The sequence below is a fragment of the Bombina bombina genome, chromosome 3, assembly GCF_027579735.1.
Source record: "Bombina bombina isolate aBomBom1 chromosome 3, aBomBom1.pri, whole genome shotgun sequence".
NCBI lineage: Eukaryota > Metazoa > Chordata > Amphibia > Anura > Bombinatoridae > Bombina > Bombina bombina.
Window position 1 is genome coordinate 1,142,026,768 of NC_069501.1, and position 23,679 is coordinate 1,142,050,446.

At 39.9% G+C, this 23,679-nt stretch overlaps 1 protein-coding gene across 5 annotated transcripts in view; it reads right to left on the reverse strand.

The window, feature by feature from the left end:
* Positions 1-23,679, reverse strand: part of ZMYM2 (zinc finger MYM-type containing 2) — a 409,791-nt gene that overhangs the window by 342,866 nt on the left and 43,246 nt on the right. For all 5 annotated transcript variants that reach the window (XM_053708531.1, XM_053708528.1, XM_053708530.1 and 2 more), the window contains one exon: positions 19,184-19,472. In XM_053708531.1, the coding sequence (XP_053564506.1) occupies positions 19,184-19,472 (289 nt within the window). The remainder of the gene's footprint in view (positions 1-19,183; positions 19,473-23,679) is intronic.

Here is a 23,679-nt window from a genome sequence, read left to right on the forward strand (position 1 = left end):
TCTGAAGCTTTTACCTCCCTCAGATGGCCGAGAACAGCAATATGATCTTAACTACTCCGGTTAAAATCATAGTAAAAAACTCTGGTAGATTCTTCCTCAAAGTCTGCCAGAGAAGTAATAACACGCTCCGGTGCTATTGTAAAATAACAAACTTTTGATTGAAGTCATAAAAACTAAGTATAATCACCATAGTCCTCTCACACATCCTATCTAGTCGTTGGGTGCAAGAGAATGACTGGGACTGACGTAGAGGGGAGGAGCTATATGCAGCTCTGCTGGGTGAATCCTCTTGCATTTCCTGTTGGGGAGGAGTTATATCCCAGAAGTAATGATGACCCGTGGACTGATCACACATAACAGAAGAAATGAATTTAATCAGGTAAATTCTTACATAAATTATGTTTTTTCTTTGCATAAAATGGTTTGTAGATTTATATAGCCCATAGTTTTTTTTTGTTTTTTTTAAATGTATAGTTTTGCTTCTTTTTAAATAACATTGCTCTGATTTTAAGACTCCTAACCAAGCCCCAAAGTTTTATAAGAATATCGTCAGCTACCTACTCCAGCTTGCTCCTGTTTGTGTAAAGGGTCTTTTCATATGCAAAAGAAGGGGGAGGGGGGAGTGCCTGCTATTTCCCACTTGCAGTGGGCTTTCCAGCTACCTTTTCAAGAACTAAACTGAGAGCTTCTAAGTAAGTTTTTAAACAGTTTTACATTTGATTTATAGATCAGTATCTGTGCATCTTATTCTTTATAGTAGTGTCTATTACATGAAGTTATATGAAAATGAGTGTATACTGTCCCTTTAACTTAAAAACGTAGAAGAATCTTACAGCCAGCCATGAGTTCCAGTACATTTAATGTAATTAGTCATCTACTAACCAATAATCTTCGTGATTATAACTACAATGGTAATGTGCCTTGTTGAAAATTTGATAAAATTATCCACCATGGCAAAACTGTTTTCAATCTGTTTGCAACACCAACAGTTTCATTCTGTCATGCCAGAGACAATCAGAAAGTCAACTTTAGCCCCTATCTGGCATACTTATCCCTTGGGAACTTCTGAGCTACACAGAAACCTCGAACATTGTTTAACGTTACATGGAAATCCAAATTACTTTCATGATTCAGCTAGAGCAATTAATTTTACAATTTTCTTCCACTTCACGGTCTATAATTACCAAAACTACATTGTTATCTTTGTTTTGTGTGTGCACACTGGAGTCTACCTTAGTATGCTTTCATGGAAAGGAGGCGAGTTTCAAAAAGGAAAAGTAAATTTTATAACAGAACTTTTCTTTTTACAATTGTACATTATCTGAATCATGAAAATGTAATAACTTCTTTGCCAATTTAAAATTCTGCTTCTAAAAAGGCAGGTCTGGCTCTGACTAAGGTAACTTTCTCTAAACTGTACGCATCAGAGGAGAGGGACACATGTTTGTAGGTAACACCAATGTGAAGATGTCCATGTCTTTACTATATCTTGCATACTGATGCCAATGCATTTAACACAATAAAAGGTTTATTTTTGGGGGGGTGGGTTAAGCCGTTTTTTGTGACAGTAATCCAAGCTGAGGCTAACTAATGTGTACCTTTTACGGTTTTGTTTTTTTTACTTCCTTCTGTCACCAATGTATTTGATTTAAAAAATAAAAAAAAATGTATTGACCCAACTTGCCCCGGCTTGGGGGGGAGAGAAAAAACGACAAAGTCCCTGCCTCTCGCACGCCCTCCCTCCGTGAACCCGGGGGCTGAGGCTTAATTAGGCCGCGACTACGGCGAAGGAAGCCGAGAACGCGTCGGCTTCGAGTGCCCGCCGCCGCCGCCGCCCCCCCCGTGCTGTGCGGCCCCTGTGTGCTGTGTTTGTCGACGGTTCGGAAGGCCCACGCGAGGTCGTCTCGACCTTTTTTTTAAATACCCACTTGATTCAGTGCAATTTAATGTCCACTTGAACCAATTCATCAGGTTTTAAATTTTACGACTACTTATATTTTTTGGTTTTGTTTTTAAAGCCCATTGACAATTTTTTCAACCCTCTATTTTTATGACCACTGATATGTCAATTACTTTTTAGTGCCCGCTGACATCAATGCAAATTTTTTTTCAATTTAGTGGCCACTGCTGCCAGTGCATTTTTTTATTTTAATGCCCATTGGAGTGTGACAAGTTGACCCTTGCATTGGCACCACTGACCAAAAACAAATGGCTCCTAGATTGTGAACATAGTTGTCAAGCACTGTTTTAGGTTTGAGGGTATGGAAGGAGTATACATAACTAGAATTTAGATGAGGGTGTCTCAAAATCGCTTTCCACATGTACGTTTCTTTGCTGCACTATTTAATCCCCGATATCCTTAAAAGCTGCACAGAGAAGAATTGCACTAACCTGATGAATCTGTTTAACCCATTAACAGCCATGACGTACCCTGTACGTCACTGGTCCTTAAGGGTTTTTGGCCCTTAATAGAATGGGTCTCATCACTGGCAGCAAGACCCTGCTATTACAACCTCCCTCCCCTTCTGTAGGCTGCTGGAGGCGAGAGCCGCATTATCAAAAATGCAAGCCCCATAAAAAAAAAAAAATTAAAAAAAAATTGGTCATTAAGGGGTTAAAAGGGATACTAAAGACTGCAAGGCACTGTCACCTATTTGCATATCTTTACCCAAAGTCCTCTGCTCCAGTTGAAAATACTGGTAGTTCAGGTTTTCTGTAGAGAGATGTAAGATGTTGAATAGACAATAGCTAGAAGTGATTTTCACTTAGTGCCTAAACACTATATTTAAATACAAAAAAAAAATTTTTAAAAAAATACCTCTGGCATGTACGGAGGGCAAAGTTGAAATGACGCAATGTGTAAATATGCCCTATATGCCAATGTTATATGCAACAACAACAAAAAAATAATAACTATTTAATGATCATTTATAGAAATCTAATTTTATTTTAGCGAAACCCATTAAGAGTTAAAAACAATGTGTGGGAGGGAAGCAAATGAGGAATAATTCACATCCCATCTGTTTATTCAAAGACACATCCCACACCAATAAAAGCAAGGATACCAAGGAGCCCATGCACACAGTGTTTGCAAATGAGACAATGACACAGTTTCACAACTGTTAATTTGAATTAACACAAGGGTAAAGTGAAGGGGGATACCATACATCACATATTCAGACTATGTACTCAAAGGCAACCTCCTACCTGTAAGCATCAGGCATAAACCATGTCAGCCAATTTCTGACTTTAAACCCTAGTGTAAATATTGCATACATTTAATGTCTCATACGATCTAACAAGATTCAAACTTAATCTGAAGGGCATTTTCGATACTGTTTATGCTTAATTCATATATATCATGGAATATCAGTTATATTGTTTCAAACCATTTCAGCTTAACCGCTACATTCAAAAACAGTCACGTGCCACCAACGCGTTTCATCATCAACATAACGTTGTCAGGGTGAGTGGCACATATAGTAATTTCCTCATTTTTAAGCATTTGGGTTTCTATAGAAACCATCCATGCTTCTCAGCCAGTACAAAATAGCCATTTCAGCGCAAGAGCATGTATAAATTTATAGTTTACGATCAGTTGAGCATACCAACACCATATCCATTCAATGTCTTACAAGAACATAAAACATAATTCCTGCTCAATGTTTTGAGTATCTTAGAAGAACCAGAGAGGAGATATATTGGCCAGTTTGTTTAAGGCATAGTATTGATTATATATATATATATATATATATATATATATATATATATATATATATATATATATATATATATATATATATATATATATATATATATATATATATATATATATATATATATATATATATATATATATACATATACATATACATATATATATATATATATATAAATATATATATATAAATATATATATAAATATATATATATAAATATATATATATATTTATTTATTTAGTCAGATCACTCATTTGTAAAAAATATATATATTTTAACAGCATTCTATGTCAACATGCAGAAAAAAAAATTTGGGAGCAACATAACATTATGTATAACATGATAGTACTTACTACATTAATTCAAAATATCTACAGATAGAAGCATGTAGCAGCTCGTATTTTGAAGCAAACCGTAAATCAGTATTATTGGATCTAATTTAGAGAAAAATACTTTTTTTTTAAAAAATAAGTGCCTCAATAAGGCCATCATATGACATTTTAATTAATATATCCATTTACTTTCCCTTTGTAAAATAATTTTATTCAGATCACCTTTCTGCATGTTTGCACAATTCTATCAATGGCGAAAATTTTTGAAAGTTATGGGGATGTATGAAATGTATATGTTTAGCTACTGGAACAGGATGATTCCATTTGATGTCTCCTAAATGCTCTAAGTCTAAGAACCTTACTCAACTCCATTTGATGTTTCACCTACATAGATCTTGGGCCATTCACACATTGCTACATAAACATTTCTAGAATGACAGTTCATGAATGGTCTAATTTTATATGTATTTACTGTTGAAAGGTGATTCAGCTCTTTTCAAGCTATCATATTTTTATATGTTTTAAAATGTCCACATTTGTTGAACCCGATAGTTTTAGGGAGACAATTATTTGACTGTTGTACTGGTCTTACAAAATAACTATTTGTTAAGATATCTTAGTTTGGTTTTCTCAGGGATGACATCTTTCAAATATTTATCATCCCTTAGAATAGACCAGTACTTCAATACAATCCTTCGGACATTGTTCTGTTTTTGGTTCCTTTTTGTATAACAGTTTGTCTGTCCTTTTTCACTGCATGGGTAAAAGCCTGTTTTAGACATCTTTTTGGATAATCCCCCTTTTTAAAACATTGCTGTAATGTCTCTGCTTCCTTTAGAAAGCTATCATCACTACAATTCCTTTTAATGTAAAGGTATTGACCTGTTGGAATTACTTTCTTTAAAGAATATGGGTGATTACGAGTCTAATGTAACAGGCTATCTGTAGCTGTTCCCTTTCGAAAAGTGTTGGTTCTAAGTTTGCCTTCCCTATCCTCCTTGTGAGGTCCAGAAAGGTTATGGTATGTTTATATACCTCCGGTAAGTATTTCATATCAAATTCATTGCAATGAAGTATTCATTGATATTGAGGTACTTAGATCAGGTATACAAACAGTAAATAAATACAAAGTAGATTGCCATACAGCACAAAAGGTAATATATACATTCCAACTTAGTACAATAACAGTTAAAGTGTTATACCCTTTGCGCAGCTCAACAAAGGAATAGTTGACAAATAAAAATGTCAGTATTAATACAATGTGCCTGTTAATGGGGAAACATGCCAAAATTAACCTAGGAGGCCGCTCTTGGGCCTTAAATATGTGAACATGAATAAATGTAGGAGAGATTATAATGGAATGAGGAGACCAATCTTAGGCCTCATTATGGTAACCTCAGGTTTGATAAAAGATACAAGATATCACAAATGTCTAGGATGAGAATAGTTATGGTTAAAACAAATAACTTCTATTGAGTCTAGATAAGTAAAATTTTGAACAAATATAGGTAAGAGGGGAGGGGGAAATTACTATGGTGCAAGTAGGTAGTATAAACTGACAAATCTTCTGCTGTATGATAGATTGATCTGTTACATCAAAAAAGAGGTCTCTGAAAAATAGAGCAATCTGATACTGGATTTGAGAGGTTTATAACTAGAAATTATTCCCTTATCTGCATGTTGATGGTGATTTTATTATATTGGAGTTCTTTTAGAGCTAACATTCCTTTTTGCTCAAATTGTATTTTTTTGCTGTACTCTCAGCCAATTTTTCTAATGTTAACTAGTTTTACAAAATACTCATTACCCTATTTGCTAATTGGTATGGAGAAGGTACTCATAGGTTTTAACATAGTAAATGCACCATCCTCATCCAGTAATCCAGTTAAGGTATCCATTATTCCAAAATCAGATTGGGGAATGTTTAAGTCTACATAATAGCTATATTTTTTTTTAAACTATGTAGTGTGCGTGAAAAAAAGATGTAGGTCTTTAATCCATGTAAAATAGAGCATAGTGTTCTGTTCTCAATTTTTTTACTGTTAAATTAATCACTTAGAACATAATAGTAATAATCTCCATTTATTGGGTTCGTTTCTCCATTTTACTTGTGTGTTTTTACTGGTTTCTGTTCTGGAAATAGATTTCTCTCTATTCATTAGTAGTTGCTACTGTTTGTATATTAATTGGTTCAGAATTAATTTCCTCTTCAGTTGCATCAGTTAGGACCTAAAGAGGATTGAAGAAGTGATTGAATGTTGTGTGTTAGGTTTCCTACTTTTAAAAATCTTTTTATATACATTCCCTTTCTGGTAGTCTGACCAATCCCTCAGTAGCTTTCTGCTCTTAGTTTAGCTTTTCTTCAAAAATTATTAATGTGTTCTTTTAATTTTTTATCAAGGGTATCAAAATCTTTGTGATCTTTAAAAAACAGAATTTATGTTTACCTGATAAATGTCTTTCTGCTACGGTGTATCCGGTCCACGGCTTCATCCTTACTTGTGGGATATTCTCAATCCCTACAGGAAGTGGCAAAGAGAGCACACAGCAGAGCTGTCCATATAGCTCCCCTCAGGCTCCGCCCCCCCCCAGTCATTCGACCGACGGTTAGGAGAAAAAGGAGAACCATAAGGTGCAGTGGTGACTGTAGTTTACAAAAAATAAATTTAAACCTGACCAAAATGCCAGGGCGGGCCGTGGACCGGATACACCGTAGGAGAAAGAAATTTATCAGGTAAACATAAATTCTGTTTTCTCCTACATTGGTGTATCCGGTCCACGGCTTCATCCTTACTTGTGGGAACCAATACCAAAGCTTTAGGACACGGATGAAGGGAGGGAACAAGTCAGGTAACCTAAACGGAAGGCACCACTGCTTGCAAAACCTTTCTCCCAAAAATAGCCTCCGAAGAAGCAAAAGTATCGAATTTGTAAAATTTGGCAAACGTATGCAGTGAAGACCAAGTCACTGCCTTACAAATCTGTTCAACAGAAGCCTCATTCTTGAAAGCCCATGTGGAAGCCACAGCTCTAGTAGAGTGAGCTGTAATTCGTTCAGGAGGCTGCCTTCCAGCAGTCTCATAAGCCAACCGGATGATGCTTTTCAGCCACATCAAGATTGTGTAACAGACGTTCCTTGTAAGAAACTGGATTAGGACACAGAGAAGGAACAACTATTTCCTGGTTGATATTCTTATTGGAAACCACTTTTAGAAGAAAACCAGGTTTGGTACGTAAAACGACCTTATCTGTATGAGACACCAGATAGGGTGAATTACCCTGCAAAGCAGACAATTCAGAAACTCTTCTAGCAGAAGAAATAGCTACTAAAAACAAAACTTTCCAAGATAGTAACTTAATATCTATGGAATGTAGAGGTTCAAATGGAACCCCTTGAAGAACTGAAAGAACTAAATTTAGACTCCATGGAGGAGACACAGGTCTGTAGACAGGCTTGATTCTGACTAAAGCCTGTACAAACGCCTGAATATCTGGCATGGCTGCCAGACGCTTGTGTAACAAAACGGACAGAGCAGATGTCTGTCCCTTTAAAGAAATAGCTGACAGACCTGTCTCCAATCCTTCTTGGAGAAAAGATAGTATCCTTGGAATCCTAATCTTACTCCATGAGTAACCCTTGGATTCGCACCAGCAAAGATATTTCCGCCATATCTTATGGTAAATTTTCCTGGTCACAGGCTTTCTATCCTGGATCAGAGTATCTATAACTGATTCCGAAAACCCACGCTTAGCTAGAATCAAGCGTTCAATCTCCAAGCAGTCAGTTGCAGAGAAACTAGGTTTGGATGTTCGAATGGACCTTGAATTAGAAGGTCCTGCATCAAAGGCAGCTTCCATGGTGGAACCGATTACATATTCACAAGGTCTGCATACCAAGTCCTGCGTGGCCACGCAGGAGCTATCAGAATTACCGAAGCCTTCTCCTGTTTGATCCTGGCTACTAGCCGGGGGAGAAGGGGAAACGGTGGAAAGACATAAGCTAGATTGAACGACCAAGGTGCTACTAAGGCATCTACCAATGTCGCCTTGGGATCCCTGGACCTGGACCCGTAACATGTAACTTTGGAGTTCTGACGTGACGCCATCAGATCCAGATCTGGAATGCCCCATATCTGGGTCAGCTGAGCAAAAACCTCCGGGTGGAGTTCCCACTCCCCCGAATGGAAAGTCTGACAACTCAGATAATCCGCTTCCCAGTTGTCCACTCCTGGGATGTGAATTGCTGATAGATGGCAGGAGTGATCCTCTGCCCATTTGATGATCTTGGATACCTCCCTCATCGCCAGGGAACTCTTTGTTCCCCCCTGATTATTGATGTACACTACAGTCGTCATGTTGTCCGACTGAAATCTGATGAATTTGGCCTCCGCTAGTTGAGGCCATGCCTGGAGCGCATTGAATATCGCTCTCAATTCCAAAATGTTTATCGGGAGAAGAGATTCTTCCCGAGACCATAGACCCTGAGCCTTCAGGGACTTCCAGACCACGCCCCAGCCTAAGAGGCTGGCGTCTGTCATGACAATGATCCACTCCGGTCTTCGGAAACTCATTCCCTGAGACAACCACCAGAGGAGCGAGTCTCTGGTTTGCTGGTCCATCTGAATCTGGGGAGACAAATCTGCATAATCCCCATTCCATTGTTTGAGCATGCACAGTTGCAATGGTCTTAAATGAATTCGAGCAAAAGGAACCACGTCCATTGCTGCAACCATTAGTCCTATTACCTCCATGCACTAAGCTATGGAGGGTTGAAGAACTCGACAAGTGTTCAAAAGTTTTAAATTTCATGACCTCTGTCAGAAAGATTTTCATTTCTACCGAGTCTATTATTGTTCCCAGGAAGGGAACATTGTGAACGGGGACAGAGAACTTTTTTCTATGTTCACCTTCCACCCGTGAGACATTAGAAAGGCTAGAACAATGTCCGTATGAGCCCTTGCTTTGTGAAAGGACGACGCCTGTATTAAAATGTCGTCTAGGTAAGGTGCTACTGCAATGCCCCTTGGCCTTAGGACCGCTAGAAGGGATCCTAGCACCTTTGTGAAAATTCTGGGAGCAGTGGCCAATCCGAAGGGAAGAGCCACAAACTGGTAATGCTTGTCCAGAAAGGCGAACCTCAGAAACTGATAGTGATCTATGTGGATAGGAATATGCAGGTACGCATCCTTTAAGTCCACGGTAGTCATAAATTGACCCTCCTGGATCATTGGTAAAATTCCGAATGGTTTCCATTTTGAATGATGGAACTCTGAGGAATTTGTTTAGGATCTTTAAATCCAGAATTGGCCTGAAAGTTCCTTCCTTTTTGGGAACTACAAACAGGTTTGAGTAAAATCCCAGTTCTTGTTCTGCTGTTGGAACTGGGTTTATCACTCCCATTTTTAAAAGGTCTTCTACGCAATGTAAGAATGCCTGTCTCTTTTATCTGGTCTAAAGATAAGCGAGACATGTGGTACCTTCCCCTTGGAGGAAGGTCCTTGAATTCTAGAAGATACCCCTGAGAGACAATTTCTAGTGCCCAGGGGTCCGGAACATCTCTTGCCCAGGCCTGAGCAAAGAGAGAAAGTCTGCCCCCTACTAGATCCGGTCCCGGATCGGGGGCTACCCCTTCATGCTGTCTTGGTAGCAGCAGCAGGCTTTTTGGCCTGTTTACCCTTGTTCCAGCCTTGCAATGGTTTCCATGCTGGTTTGGGCTGGGGTGCGTTACCCTCTTGCCTAGTGGCTGTAGAGGTAGAAGCCGGTCCGTTCCTGAAATTGCGAAAGGAACTAAAATTAGACTTATTTTTAGCTTTGAAAGGTCTATCCCTGTGGAAGGGCATGGCCCTTTCCCCCAGTGATATCTGAAATAATTTCTTTCAACTCTGGCCCGAATAGGGTCTTACCCTTGAAAGGAATATTAAGCAATTTTGTTTTGGACGACACATCCGCTGACCACGATTTTAGCCAAAGCGCCCTACGCGCCACTATTGCGAAACCAGAATTTTTCGCCGCTAATTTAGCTAACTGAAAAGCGGCATATGTAATGAAAGAATTAGCCAACTTCAGGGCGTGAATTCTATCCATGACTTCATCATAAGAAGTCTCCTTCTGGAGCGAGTTTTCCAATTCCTCAAACCAAAAAGCAGCTGCAGTGGTTACAGGAATAATGCAAGAAATTGGTTGAAGAAAACCTTGTTGAACAGAAATTTTCTTAAGTAAACCTAATTTTTTATCCATAGGATCTTTGAAAGCGCAACTGTCTTCTATTGGTATGGTTGTGCGCTTAGCTAGCGTTGAAACTGCCCCCTCTACCTTAGGGACCGTCTGCCACGCGTCCCTTCTGGGGTCAACAATGGGGAACATTTTCTTAAATATAGGAGGGGGAACAAAAGGTACACCTGGCTTCTCCCACTCCTTATTCACTATATCCGCCACCCTTTTAGGTATCGGAAACGCATCAGTGTGTACTGGGACCTCTAAGAATTTATCCATTTTACACAATTTTTCTGGGACCACCAAAGGGTCACAATCATCAAGAGTAGCTAGGACCTCCTTAAGTAGAGCGCAGAGGTGTTCAAGCTTAAATTTAAATGCTATGGTATCAGGCTCTGCCTGCTGAGAAACTTTTCCTGTGTCAGAAATTTCTCCCTCAGACAAGCCCTCCCTCACCGCCAAGTCAGATTGATGTGAGGGCACTACAGATAAATTATCCTCTGCGTCTGCTTGCTCATTTTCTGTATTTAAAACTGAGCAATCACGCTTCCTAGGAAAAGCTGGCAGTTTGGATAAAAATGCTGCAAGAGAATTATCCATTACTGCTGCAAACTGTTGCATAGTAATAGCAATTGGCGCGCTAGATGTACTGGGCATCGCTTGTGCGGGCATAGCTGGTGTTGACACAGAAGGAGAGGATAGTAAGCTATCCTCACTACCTTCAGCTAAAGAATCATCTTGGGCTATATCTTTAAGCGTGATTGTACGGTCCTTAAGCTGTTTGGACGCTATGGCACACTTCACACATAAATTTAATGGGGGAACCACCTTGGCCTTTGAACATACAGAACATAGGTTATCTGAAAGGTCAGACATGTTTGACAGACTTAAACAGATCTTCAATGCAATAAAAATTATTTTTGACAAAAACGTTACTGTGTCTTTAAATAATAAAAGTGCACACTTTATTACCAAAACATCAAAAAACCATCAAATAAACATCTGATTTTAATGAAATTTTCACCACAGTGTCTTAATGCTTTGAAATGATTGCACACACATTTTCAGACCAATTAACCCCTTAATGCCCAAACCGGAGCTAATAACAGCAATTAACCTGTTAAAAACACTACAGTACTATGCCACAGCTTCCACTGTGGCCTTTACCTTCCTTAGGGATTATTTTAGTAGGAAATGAGCCTCTCTGGAGTCTTTCCTGATGCCTCTGGACTCCCCACGTGAAGCTGCATGAACTGCCTAAGCAAAACAACTGTGCAATTGAGGCCTGAAAATGAGGCCTCCTCACTCTTCATTCCAGAGTGGAGGGGCCTTTCTGACTAGAATAGGTGTCCAAATAAGTGCCAGGCGCAAAATAAAACCCCAAAAGTGTTTTAAAGTCTGAAAAAACACCTTATTTATAGTGAAAACATGCTAAAAAGCAATCGATTTAGCCCACAATAGTGTCAACCAGCATAGAGTCCTTAATATAAGCCATAATTTTATACAGAGTCTAAGAAAAATGGCTTACCTATCCCAGAGGGGATTGCTGACAGTCTTCTAGCATTACTAGGTCTTGTTAGAAAAACAGAATTTATGTTTACCTGATAAATTACTTTCTCCAACGGTGTGTCCGGTCCACGGCGTCATCCTTACTTGTGGGATATTCTCTTCCCCAACAGGAAATGGCAAAGAGCCCAGCAAAGCTGGTCACATGATCCCTCCTAGGCTCCGCCTTCCCCAGTCATTCGACCGACGTAAAGGAGGAATATTTGCATAGGAGAAATCATATGATACCGTGGTGACTGTAGTTAAAGAAAATAAATTATCAGACCGGATTAAAAAACCAGGGCGGGCCGTGGACCGGACACACCGTTGGAGAAAGTAATTTATCAGGTAAACATAAATTCTGTTTTCTCCAACATAGGTGTGTCCGGTCCACGGCGTCATCCTTACTTGTGGGAACCAATACCAAAGCTTTAGGACACGGATGATGGGAGGGAGCAAATCAGGTCACCTAGATGGAAGGCACCACGGCTTGCAAAACCTTTCTCCCAAAAATAGCCTCAGAAGAAGCAAAAGTATCAAATTTGTAAAATTTAGTAAAAGTGTGCAGTGAAGACCAAGTCGCTGCCTTACATATCTGATCAACAGAAGCCTCGTTCTTGAAGGCCCATGTGGAAGCCACGGCCCTAGTGGAATGAGCTGTGATTCTTTCAGGAGGCTGCCGTCCGGCAGTCTCGTAAGCCAATCTGATGATGCTTTTAAGCCAAAAAGAGAGAGAGAGGTAGAAGTTGCTTTTTGACCTCTCCTTTTACCAGAATAAACAACAAACAAGGAAGATGTTTGTCTGAAATCCTTTGTAGCATCTAAATAGAATTTTAGAGCACGAACTACATCCAAATTGTGCAACAAACGTTCCTTCTTTGAAACTGGATTCGGACACAAAGAAGGCACGACTATCTCCTGGTTAATGTTTTTGTTAGAAACAACTTTCTGAAGAAAACCAGGTTTAGTACGCAAAACCACCTTATCTGCATGGAACACCAGATAAGGAGGAGAACACTGCAGAGCAGATAACTCTGAAACTCTTCTAGCAGAAGAAATTGCAACCAAAAACAAAACTTTCCAAGATAATAACTTAATATCAACGGAATGTAAGGGTTCAAACGGAACCCCCTGAAGAACTGAAAGAACTAAATTAAGACTCCAAGGAGGAGTCAAAGGTTTGTAAACAGGCTTGATTCTAACCAGAGCCTGAACAAAAGCTTGAACATCTGGCACAGCCGCCAGCTTTTTGTGAAGTAAAACAGATAAAGCAGAAATCTGTCCCTTCAAAGAACTTGCAGATAATCCTTTCTCCAAACCTTCTTGAAGAAAGGATAGAATCTTAGGAATTTTTATCTTGTTCCATGGGAATCCTTTAGATTCACACCAACAGATATATTTTTTCCATATTTTATGGTAGATTTTTCTAGTTACAGGCTTTCTGGCCTGAACAAGAGTATCAATGACAGAATCTGAGAACCCTCGCTTTGATAAAATCAAGCGTTCAATCTCCAAGCAGTCAGTTGGAGTGAGGCCAGATTCGGATGTTCGAACGGACCTTGAACAAGAAGGTCCTGTCTCAAAGGTAGCTTCCATGGTGGAGCCGATGACATATTCACCAGGTCTGCATACCAAGTCCTGCGTGGCCACGCAGGAGCTATCAAGATCACCGATGCCCTCTCCTGATTGATCCTGGCTACCAGCCTGGGGATGAGAGGAAACGGTGGGAATACATAAGCTAGGTTGAAGGTCCAAGGTGCTACTAGTGCATCTACTAGAGTCGCCTTGGGATCCCTGGATCTGGACCCGTAGCAAGGAACCTTGAAGTTCTGACGAGAGGCCATCAGATCCATGTCTGGAACGCCCCACAATTGAGTAATTTGGGCAAAGATTTCCGGATGGAGTTCCCACTCCCCCGGATGAAATGTCTGACGACTCAGAAAATCCGCTTCCCAATTTTCCACTCCTGGGATGTGGATTGCAGACAAGTGGCAGGAGTGATTCTCCGCCCATTGAATGATTTTGGTCACTTCTTCCATCGCCAGGGAACTCCTTGTTCCCCCTTGATGGTTGATATACGCAACAGTCGTCATGTTGTCTGATTGAAACCGTATGAATTTGGCCTTTGCTAGCTGAGGCCAAGCCTTGAGAGCATTGAATATCGCTCTCAGTTCCAGAATATTTATCGGGAGAAGAGATTCTTCCCGAGACCAAAGACCCTGAGCTTTCAGGAGTTCCCAGACCGCGCCCCAGCCCACCAGACTGGCGTCGGTCGTGACAATGACCCACTCTGGTCTGCGGAAGCTCATCCCCTGTGACAGGTTGTCCAGGGTCAGCCACCAACGGAGTGAATCTCTGGTCCTCTGATCTACTTGTATCGTCGGAGACAAGTCTGTATAATCCCCATTCCACTGACTGAGCATGCACAGTTGTAATGGTCTCAGATGAATTCGCGCAAAAGGAACTATGTCCATTGCCGCGACCATCAAACCTATTACTTCCATGCACTGCGCTATGGAAGGAAGAGGAACAGAATGAAGTACTTGACAAGAGCTTAGAAGTTTTGATTTTTTGGCCTCTGTCAGAAAAATCCTCATTTCTAAGGAGTCTATTATTGTTCCCAAGAAGGGAACTCTTGTCGACGGAGATAGAGAACTTTTTTCTACGTTCACTTTCCACCCGTGAGATCTGAGAAAGGCCAGGACAATGTCCGTATGAGCCTTTGCTTGTGGTAGGGACGACGCTTGAATCAGTATGTCGTCCAAGTAAGGTACTACTGCAATGCCCCTTGGTCGTAGCACCGCTAGAAGGGACCCTAGTACCTTTGTGAAAATTCTTGGAGCAGTGGCTAATCCGAATGGAAGTGCCACAAACTGGTAATGCTTGTCCAGAAAGGCGAACCTTAGGAACCGATGATGTTCCTTGTGGATAGGAATATGTAGATACGCATCCTTTAAATCCACCGTGGTCATGAATTGACCTTCCTGGATGGAAGGAAGAATTGTCCGAATGGTTTCCATTTTGAACGATGGAACCTTGAGAAACTTGTTTAGGATCTTGAGATCTAAGATTGGTCTGAATGTTCCCTCTTTTTTGGGAACTATGAACAGATTGGAGTAGAATCCCATCCCTTGTTCTCCTAATGGAACAGGATGAATCACTCCCATTTTTAACAGGTCTTCTACACAATGTAAGAATGCCTGTCTTTTTATGTGGTCTGAAGACAATTGAGACCTGTGGAACCTCCCCCTTGGGGGAAGCCCCTTGAATTCCAGAAGATAACCTTGGGAGACTATTTCTAGCGCCCAAGGATCCAGAACATCTCTTGCCCAAGCCTGAGCGAAGAGAGAAAGTCTGCCCCCCACCAGATCCGGTCCCGGATCGGGGGCCAACATCTCATGCTGTCTTGGTAGCAGTGGCAGGTTTCTTGGCCTGCTTACCTTTGTTCCAGCCTTGCATTGGCCTCCAGGCTGGCTTGGCTTGAGAAGTATTACCCTCTTTCTTAGAGGATGTAGCACTTGGGGCTGGTCCGTTTCTGCGAAAGGGACGAAAATTTGGTTTATTTTTAGCCTTGAAAGACCTATCCTGAGGAAGGGTGTGGCCCTTACCCCCAGTGATATCAGAAATAATCTCTTTCAAGTCAGGGCCAAACAGCGTTTTCCCCTTGAAAGGTATGTTAAGCAATTTGTTCTTGGAAGACGCATCCGCTGACCAAGATTTTAGCCAAAGCGCTCTGCGCGCCACAATAGCAAACCCTGAATTTTTCGCCGCTAATCTAGCCAATTGCAAAGTGGCGTCTAAAGTAAAAGAGTTAGCCAATTTGAGAGCATGAATTCTGTCCATAATCTCCTCATAAGAAGAATCTTTATTGAGCGACTTTTCTAGTTCATCGAACCAGAAACACGCTGCTGTAGTGACAGGAACCATGCATGAAATTGGTTGTAGAAGGTAACCTTGCTGAACAAACATCTTTTTAAGCAAACCCTCTAATTTTTTATCCATAGGATCTTTGAAAGCACAACTATCTTCTATAGGGATAGTAGTGCGTTTGTTTAGAGTAGAAACCGCCCCCTCGACCTTGGGGACTGTCTGCCATAAGTCCTTTCTGGGGTCGACCATAGGAAACAATTTCTTAAATATAGGGGGAGGGACAAAAGGTATGCCGGGCCTTTCCCATTCTTTGTTTACAATGTCCGCCACCCGCTTGGGTATAGGAAAAGCTTCGGGGGGCCCCGGGACCTCTAGGAACTTGTCCATCTTACATAATTTCTCTGGGATGACCAAATTCTCACAATCATCCAGAGTAGATAACACCTCCTTAAGCAGAGCGCGGAGATGTTCCAATTTAAATTTGAATGTAATCACATCAGGTTCAGCTTGTTGAGAAATTTTCCCTGAATCTGAAATTTCTCCCTCAGACAAAACCTCCCTGGCCCCCTCAGACTGGTGTAGGGGCACTTCAGAACCAATATCATCAGCGTCCTCATGCTCTTCAGTATTTTCTAAAACAGAGCAGTCGCGCTTTCGCTGATAAGTGGGCATTTTGGCTAAAATGTTTGATAGAATTATCCATTACAGCCGTTAATTGTTGCATAGTAAGGAGTATTGGCGCACTAGATGTACTAGGGGCCTCCTGTGTGGGCAAGACTGGCGTAGACGAAGGAGGGGATGATGCAGTACCATGCTTACTCCCCTCACTTGAGGAATCATCTTGGGCATCATTTTCTCTAAATTTTGTGTCACATAAATCACATCTATTTAAATGAGAAGGAACCTTGGCTTCCCCACATACAGAACATAGTCTGATAGTTCAGACATGTTAAACAGGCATAAACTTGATAAAGTACAAAAAACGTTTTAAAATAAAACCGTTACTGTAACTTTAAATTTTAAACTGAACACACTTTATTACTGAAAATGTGAAAAAGTATGAAGGAATTGTTCAAAATTCACCAAAATTTCACCACAGTGTCTTAAAGCCTTAAAAGTATTGCACACCAAATTTGAAAGCTTTAACTCTTAAAATAACGGAACCGGAGCCGTTTTTATATTTAACCCCTATACAGTCCCTGGTATCTGCTTTGCTGAGACCCAACCAAGCCCAAAGGGGAATACGATACCAAATGACGCCTTCAGTAAGCTTTTTCTATGTATCTGAGCTCCTCACACATGCATCTGCATGTCTTGCTTCCCAAAAACAACTGCGCAATAGAGGCGCGAAAATGAGGCTCTGCCTATGATTAGAGAAGGCCCCCAGTGAAAAAGGTGTCCAATACAGTGCCTGCCGGTTATTTTACATAATTTCCAAGAATAAAATAACTCCTCAAAACTATGAAGTATTAAAAATGCTTATATATCAATCGTTTTAGCCCAGAAAAATGTCTACCAGTCTTTAAAGCCCTTGTGAAGCCCTTTATTCTCATTTAATAAAAATGGCTTACCGGATCCCATAGGGAAAATGACAGCTTCCAGCATTATCAAGTCTTGTTAGAAATGTGTCATACCTCAAGCAGCAAAAGTCTGCTCACTGTTTCCCCCAACTGAAGTTAATTCCTCTCAACAGTCCTGTGTGGAAACAGCCATCGATTTTAGTAACGGTTGCTAAAATCATTTTCCTCTTACAAACAGAAATCTTCATCTCTTTTCTGTTTCAGAGTAAATAGTACATACCAGCACTATTTTAAAATAACAAACTCTTGATTGAAGAATAAAAACTACATTTAAACACCAAAAAACTCTAAGCCATCTCCGTGGAGATGTTGCCTGTACAACGGCAAAGAGAATGACTGGGGAAGGCGGATCCTAGGAGGGATCATGTGACCAGCTTTGCTGGGCTCTTTGCCATTTCCTGTTGGGGAAGAGAATATCCCACAAGTAAGGATGACGCCGTGGACCGGACACACCTATGTTGGAGAAAATGACTGATCATACCTGAAGCAGTTAAGCCAGCAAACTGTTCCCCCCAACTGACGTTCTCTGGTTTCAACAGTCCTGCGTGGGAACAGCAATGGATTTTAGTTACTGGTGCTAAAATCATATTCCTCTCGGCAGAAATCTTCATCACTTTCTGCTGCAGAGTAAATAGTACAAGCCGGCACTATTTTAAAATAACAAACTCTTGATAGAAGAATAAAAAACTACAACTAAACACCACATACTCTTTACCACCCCGTGGAGATGCTACTAGTTAGAGCGGCAAAGAGAATGACTGGGGGGGAGGAGCATGAGGGGAGCTATATGGCAGCTCTGCTGTGTGCTCTCTTTGCCACTTCCTGTAGGGATTGAGAATATCCCACAAGTAAGGATGAAGCCGTGGACCGGATACACCAATGTAGGAGAAATCATAATTTGTTGTTTCCCTTTGTTTATTGAGTCAGTCAAAGTTTGATAATTTCTTTCCTCATTTTCGAAATCTAACTTAAGTTCCATCAAACACCTACCTACTTAAGATTTCTTGCCACATATGGATACAAGTTTCATCATTTATATGAAAATTAGCTAATTGGATCATTAGACCTTAAATTTTTACTCAAGTAACTCTCCATACTAGAAATTTCCCAAAAAGCTCTAACTTGCTTTGTCATTGATTTTGCTATGGTTTTTAAATGCCTCCTTCAATAGTTGAGGCTAATGTGATGATAGAGACAGTGTTAAGTGAAAAACTCTCTGCCTCTTGTTTCCATTTTCAAAATCTATGCCTAGCCAGCCATTTTAACAATTAAATAATTTTGAAAAATACTATCAAATGGGAGTGAACTAAATCACTAATATATATATTGAATATACAATAGCTAGAAGTGATTCCCCACTTACTGCCCAAAAACTATATTTAAATACAAAAAAACAAAATAGTGAGAATTAATACAAATCTAAATTTTATTGAAACCTATTATAAAAGTTAAAAATGTGTGGGAGGGAAGCAGATGAGGAATAATTCACAGCCCACCTGTTCATTCAAATACCCTTCCCACACTAATAAAAAAAAAGGACACTGGAGTTGAGAGTAAGAGTCTTAGAGCATTTAGGAGACATCAAATGGAATCACCTTGATAGGAATGTCATACATCCCCATGATAAGTATAACATCAAATTTTTCGCCATTGATAGGTTTGTACAAACATGCAAATACGGTGATCTGAATAAAATTATTTTACAATAGGAATGTAAATGGATATATGAATTAAAAAAGAAAAAAAAAAAAAAAATCCCACTAATTTTGTTTTTTGTATTTAAAGATGGACTAGACAGTGTCAATTCATGCCGAGGGTGTTTTTTTTTTTTATCTTTTTACTCACCACAATTTAAAGAGAATGTTCAATTTTAAGCCTAAACAGAATCAATTTGGACCATTTAGGAAATCATATACAACTTACTTTTTACACATAGTACAGAGCTTCTTTGGGGCAGGTTTGTGTGAAAATGACGACAAGCAAGCCGTAGAACAAAACAGGTGAGTAGAACCTTTTCGCTGATAGGCAGTCTGGCCCTTCTGTAGAGGCTTTTTGCAGTTTGCACAAGTAACTTTTACAGCTTTCGAAGGCTGCTGTTGCTGCGGTGAAGGCTGCATAACCTGTTTTGGTAGAGAAGCCACTGGCGACAAAGAATCTACAACTGGCTGCTTCTGGTTCCTTGGAAACGAAGCAGACTGGGATATCCAAGAGTCTAAAAAAAGTAAGAAAGAAAAAGTGTTTTTTTTAAAAAACACCCACTCAGAACTCATTCATCTATTGAGATTGACAGGCCCTGCTCTTATGTAATTGGTTGCACAAGAACAGGGGCTGGGCTGCACAAGTGCTTGTACAATAATAAATGCAAACAGAATTCACATTACATACTATGCATTAAAAAAAAAAAAAAAAAAAAATGGAGATGGCACCTAGAACTCATGTTTTGCAGTCAACAGCTGTACAGGGAGGAGATGTGGCAAGCAGTATTTGCTGCTGCCACATTTTAATTAAAAGACCTGAGATCTCAGTACAGTTTTAAATAAGTGAAAGAAAACAAACTTGGTGGGTATAAATGGAGAAATTATGGAAAAGTGTATGCCTTCTATATTCTTTTATGAACAGGTGTAGTTTATTAATAATAAAATTAAAAAAAATAGCAAGGGGAAGGAGGCACCTCATGGTGCAGTAAGCCACTTCAACTTAATAAAGATGTAAAATACAAGGTCACATCTTTAAGTTGAAGTGACTTACAGCACCATGGAGGTGCCTCCTTCCCCATGCTATTTTTAGCTTTGGGCTTTGCATTCTGTTCTACCCGAGGAGTGGAAGCCTTGGTGTCCCCTGGAGAATCCTGTTTTTGCCGATTTGTTGTTGGTGACTATATCTAGTGTACGCTGCCAACAGTTTTGTTTATTATCTCTTCGTTGGTTGCTTATTAATTGGTACCTTACAGCAGACACTGCTTTTAAGTAGAGTTTCTGCCACTGACAACTGTACCCTCTAGCTTTCGCAAAGCAGAACTCAGCCAACAGACATTAGAGAAGCATTCCATTTATAGCAATCAGGTACCACAGTCTTGATGTGTATTCACTATTTATTGCAATAAATTAGTTTGACATCTTTTTCCAAACAAAATATGAATACGCCTAAAAAAAATAAAAAAAATCCTTAGACAGTAGTGACCTGTTCTATTTGGGTTGGGCTCTAGGGGTAGAGAACAGTATACCCTCATTTCTCATGTATCTCTTCTGCATTCTATATAACTTATTTTTTGTAATTCTTTTCTGGCAATATACTTTTATTAAACATTGCCACTTATCTTTACCATTTTATACCAGTATTGCATTTTGTAAATATACTATGCACAAAAACTTATATAATTAAACAAGCTAGGCCGCTAAGGCTTGACAAGTTTTCTGCACAACGACATTCTCCCTTAACCCTTTGAGTGCTAATGACGGCTCTGAGCTGTCAGAGTTTCCCACTCTGGTGCTAATGATGGCTCAGAGCCATCACTAGCACTTTACCAACTTGAGGGAGATCTGGGGGCTCCCACCCGCTCCTACCCCGGCGATCATGCCTGTAGAGTGACAGGCATCGCCGGGGCTTACCGTTTTGCGTGGTGACGTCACGCGCAATAACGTGATGACGTCACTGCGCAACTTTATTTATACTTAACAATGTTAAGTATTGGAGCAGGGGGCATGCTGCTTAGAAGCCTGTATTCTCAGGCATCTAAGCAGCTACAGACCCCCAAGATCCACCATTGGAAAGGTAATTGTCTAACCTTTCCAACAGTGTAAGTCTTGGGGGTCTGAAAAAAAACAAAAAAAACAAAAAAAGTTACGAAATAAATTGTTGTAAAAAACAACATTAAAAAATCTTAGCACCCAGGTGGGAAAGTGCTTAGCACTCAAAGGGTTAAAGGACCAGTAAATACAGTAGATTTGCATAACCCACAAATGCATGATTCAAAGACAATGCAAAAGCACTTAGTCTGAACTTCAAATTAGTAGTAGATTTTTCAGACAAATTTCAAAGTTACGTCTATTTCTATCACTCCTATATCATGTGGCAGCCATCAGCCAATCACAAATGCATATACGTATATTCTGTGAATCCTTGCAGTCTCAGTAGGAGCACGTGACTCAAAAACTGTAAATATAAAAAAAAAGACTGCACATTTTGTTAATGGAAGTCAATTGGAAAAATGCATGCTTTATCTGAATCATGAAGGTTTAACATTGACATACCATGTCAGAGCCATCAGCCATTCATAAATGTATACACACTTATTCTTGCACATGCTCAGTAGGAGCTGGTGATACAAAATGTTTAAATATAAAAAGACTGTGCACATTTTGTTAATGGAAGTACATTGGAAAGTTGTTTAAAATAGCTGCTCTATCTGAATAATGAAAGTTTAATTTTGATAGAGTGTCCCTTTAGGTATTTCTTAAACTTATAAGCTACTGCACTTGTGAGAACCTGTCAAAAACACTGATGAGATGAGTAGTTTCTCTGGTAAACCCCACACCAACTGAATAATTTGGCCATTGTGAGAACCAGTCAACTTTAAATACAAGATGACAGTTATCTCTTTAAAAGCATAGTTTCAAATGAGGACATAAAATGTGTGTAAATGTGCAAATTGAAACAATTTCTATTGCCACAACCATAAGCCAAAATGCATTGTGAAAACATGCTGAAGCAACATCCTGTGAAGGACATGCAAAATAATGTAATACCAGAATAGGGGACCAGAAAACTCTGGAATACTGAAGAACCACTTTTAGAGATATTGTAGAAACTTTGCCGATTGTGCAAACCTCAGCTTGTAGAATTATAACCGTTAAAATAGGAGGGGGGGGGGGGGAGAATCACTGCACCTATATGTTGGGCACTATGAACACAACTTAAAGAAAAGCAACAAAAACAAAAGGTTTTAAACAAAAGGTTTTCAACAAAAGGTAAAGCAAAACAAATCTGCAATAGATGGGCTGATGTATGGAGATACAAATAATCCAAAAAAGATTTATGTCAGACAATAGCCAAGTTCTATATTTAGAGCGTAATGGAGTTATTTCATATTGAATACGGGTTATTACTGGAGTAGATCTTTTGTGAAAGCCAAAACCTGGCATCAACCGCTGAATATCACACCTAAAATTCTAAATACAATTTGAAATACAGAAAACATGTATAAACACTTTCCTTGAATGGTCTATTCCTCCAGATCTGGTTACTTGAAAAGGAAAATCATTTCTTAGCTTCAAAATCTTTATCACTGAGATCCTGAACGTCAGCTTGCCCAATGTCAAAGCAATATCCTTAATGGACTATTAAAAAAAACAAAGACATTACACACTAAAATCATTGAAAGAATTATGCACTCAGGGCAGTGTGTGTGTTAGTGATAGATATAGATATATATTAGGGCTGCACGATGCGAATGCGGTTATAAAACCGCGAGAGTATGCGATTCCTTTGAGGAGGGCCGCTGACTTGCCGTGCCCGCCTTGCAACATTGAGCCGACTTAACGGGGAGCGACGTGGATGATGCGGGTTACAGGGAGGGGGATGTGCTGGGACTTGTGGGTTGGGGGCTGATGGTGGTTACAGGCGTTGCTTATTGGGGGGGTTACAGTGGGAGCTGATGGGACCTATGAAGGTTACACAGGGGGGTTCTATTGGGGTTACAGTGGGAGCTGATGACGCTGTGGCTGATGCGGGTTACAGGGAGGGGGTGCGCTGGGACTTATGTGGGGTTGGGGGCTGATGGTTGTTACAGGCGGTGCTTATTGGGGGGTTACAGTGGGAGCCTTATGGGGGTGCGGGGTTACAGTGTGAGCTGAGGGGGGCTTATGGGAGTTACAGGGATGCCGACGTGAAATCCGCAATTTAATCGCGATTCCCATATATATATATATATATATATATATATATATATATATATATATATATATATATATATATATATATATATATATATATATATATATATATATATATATATATAGGGGCACCGCCATATTGTAACTTAGGTTTCTTTTTCTGCTAAGGCCCATTAAAGACAGTTATAAATGGCTTACAGGAGTGTGCAAACAATTACTGGATTACAGCTGTGCCTAGACTACCCCTTATAACATAAGTATGAAGAGGGGAAGCCAACAATATTCTGAATTAAATTACAGAAAAATGGAAAATAATTTATGCTTACCCGATAAATTTATTTCTTTCATGGTGGTGAGAGTCCACAATCCATTACTCCTGGGAATTACTCTTCTCTACCACTAAAAGGCAGCAAATATTCCCAAACCCCATGAGCCCTATAAAATCCCTCCCAACTCGCACAGCTGCATTCATTACTTTTGGGAAATAAGAACCTGGCCACCAGGAGGCGGCAGACAAACCCCAGCCAA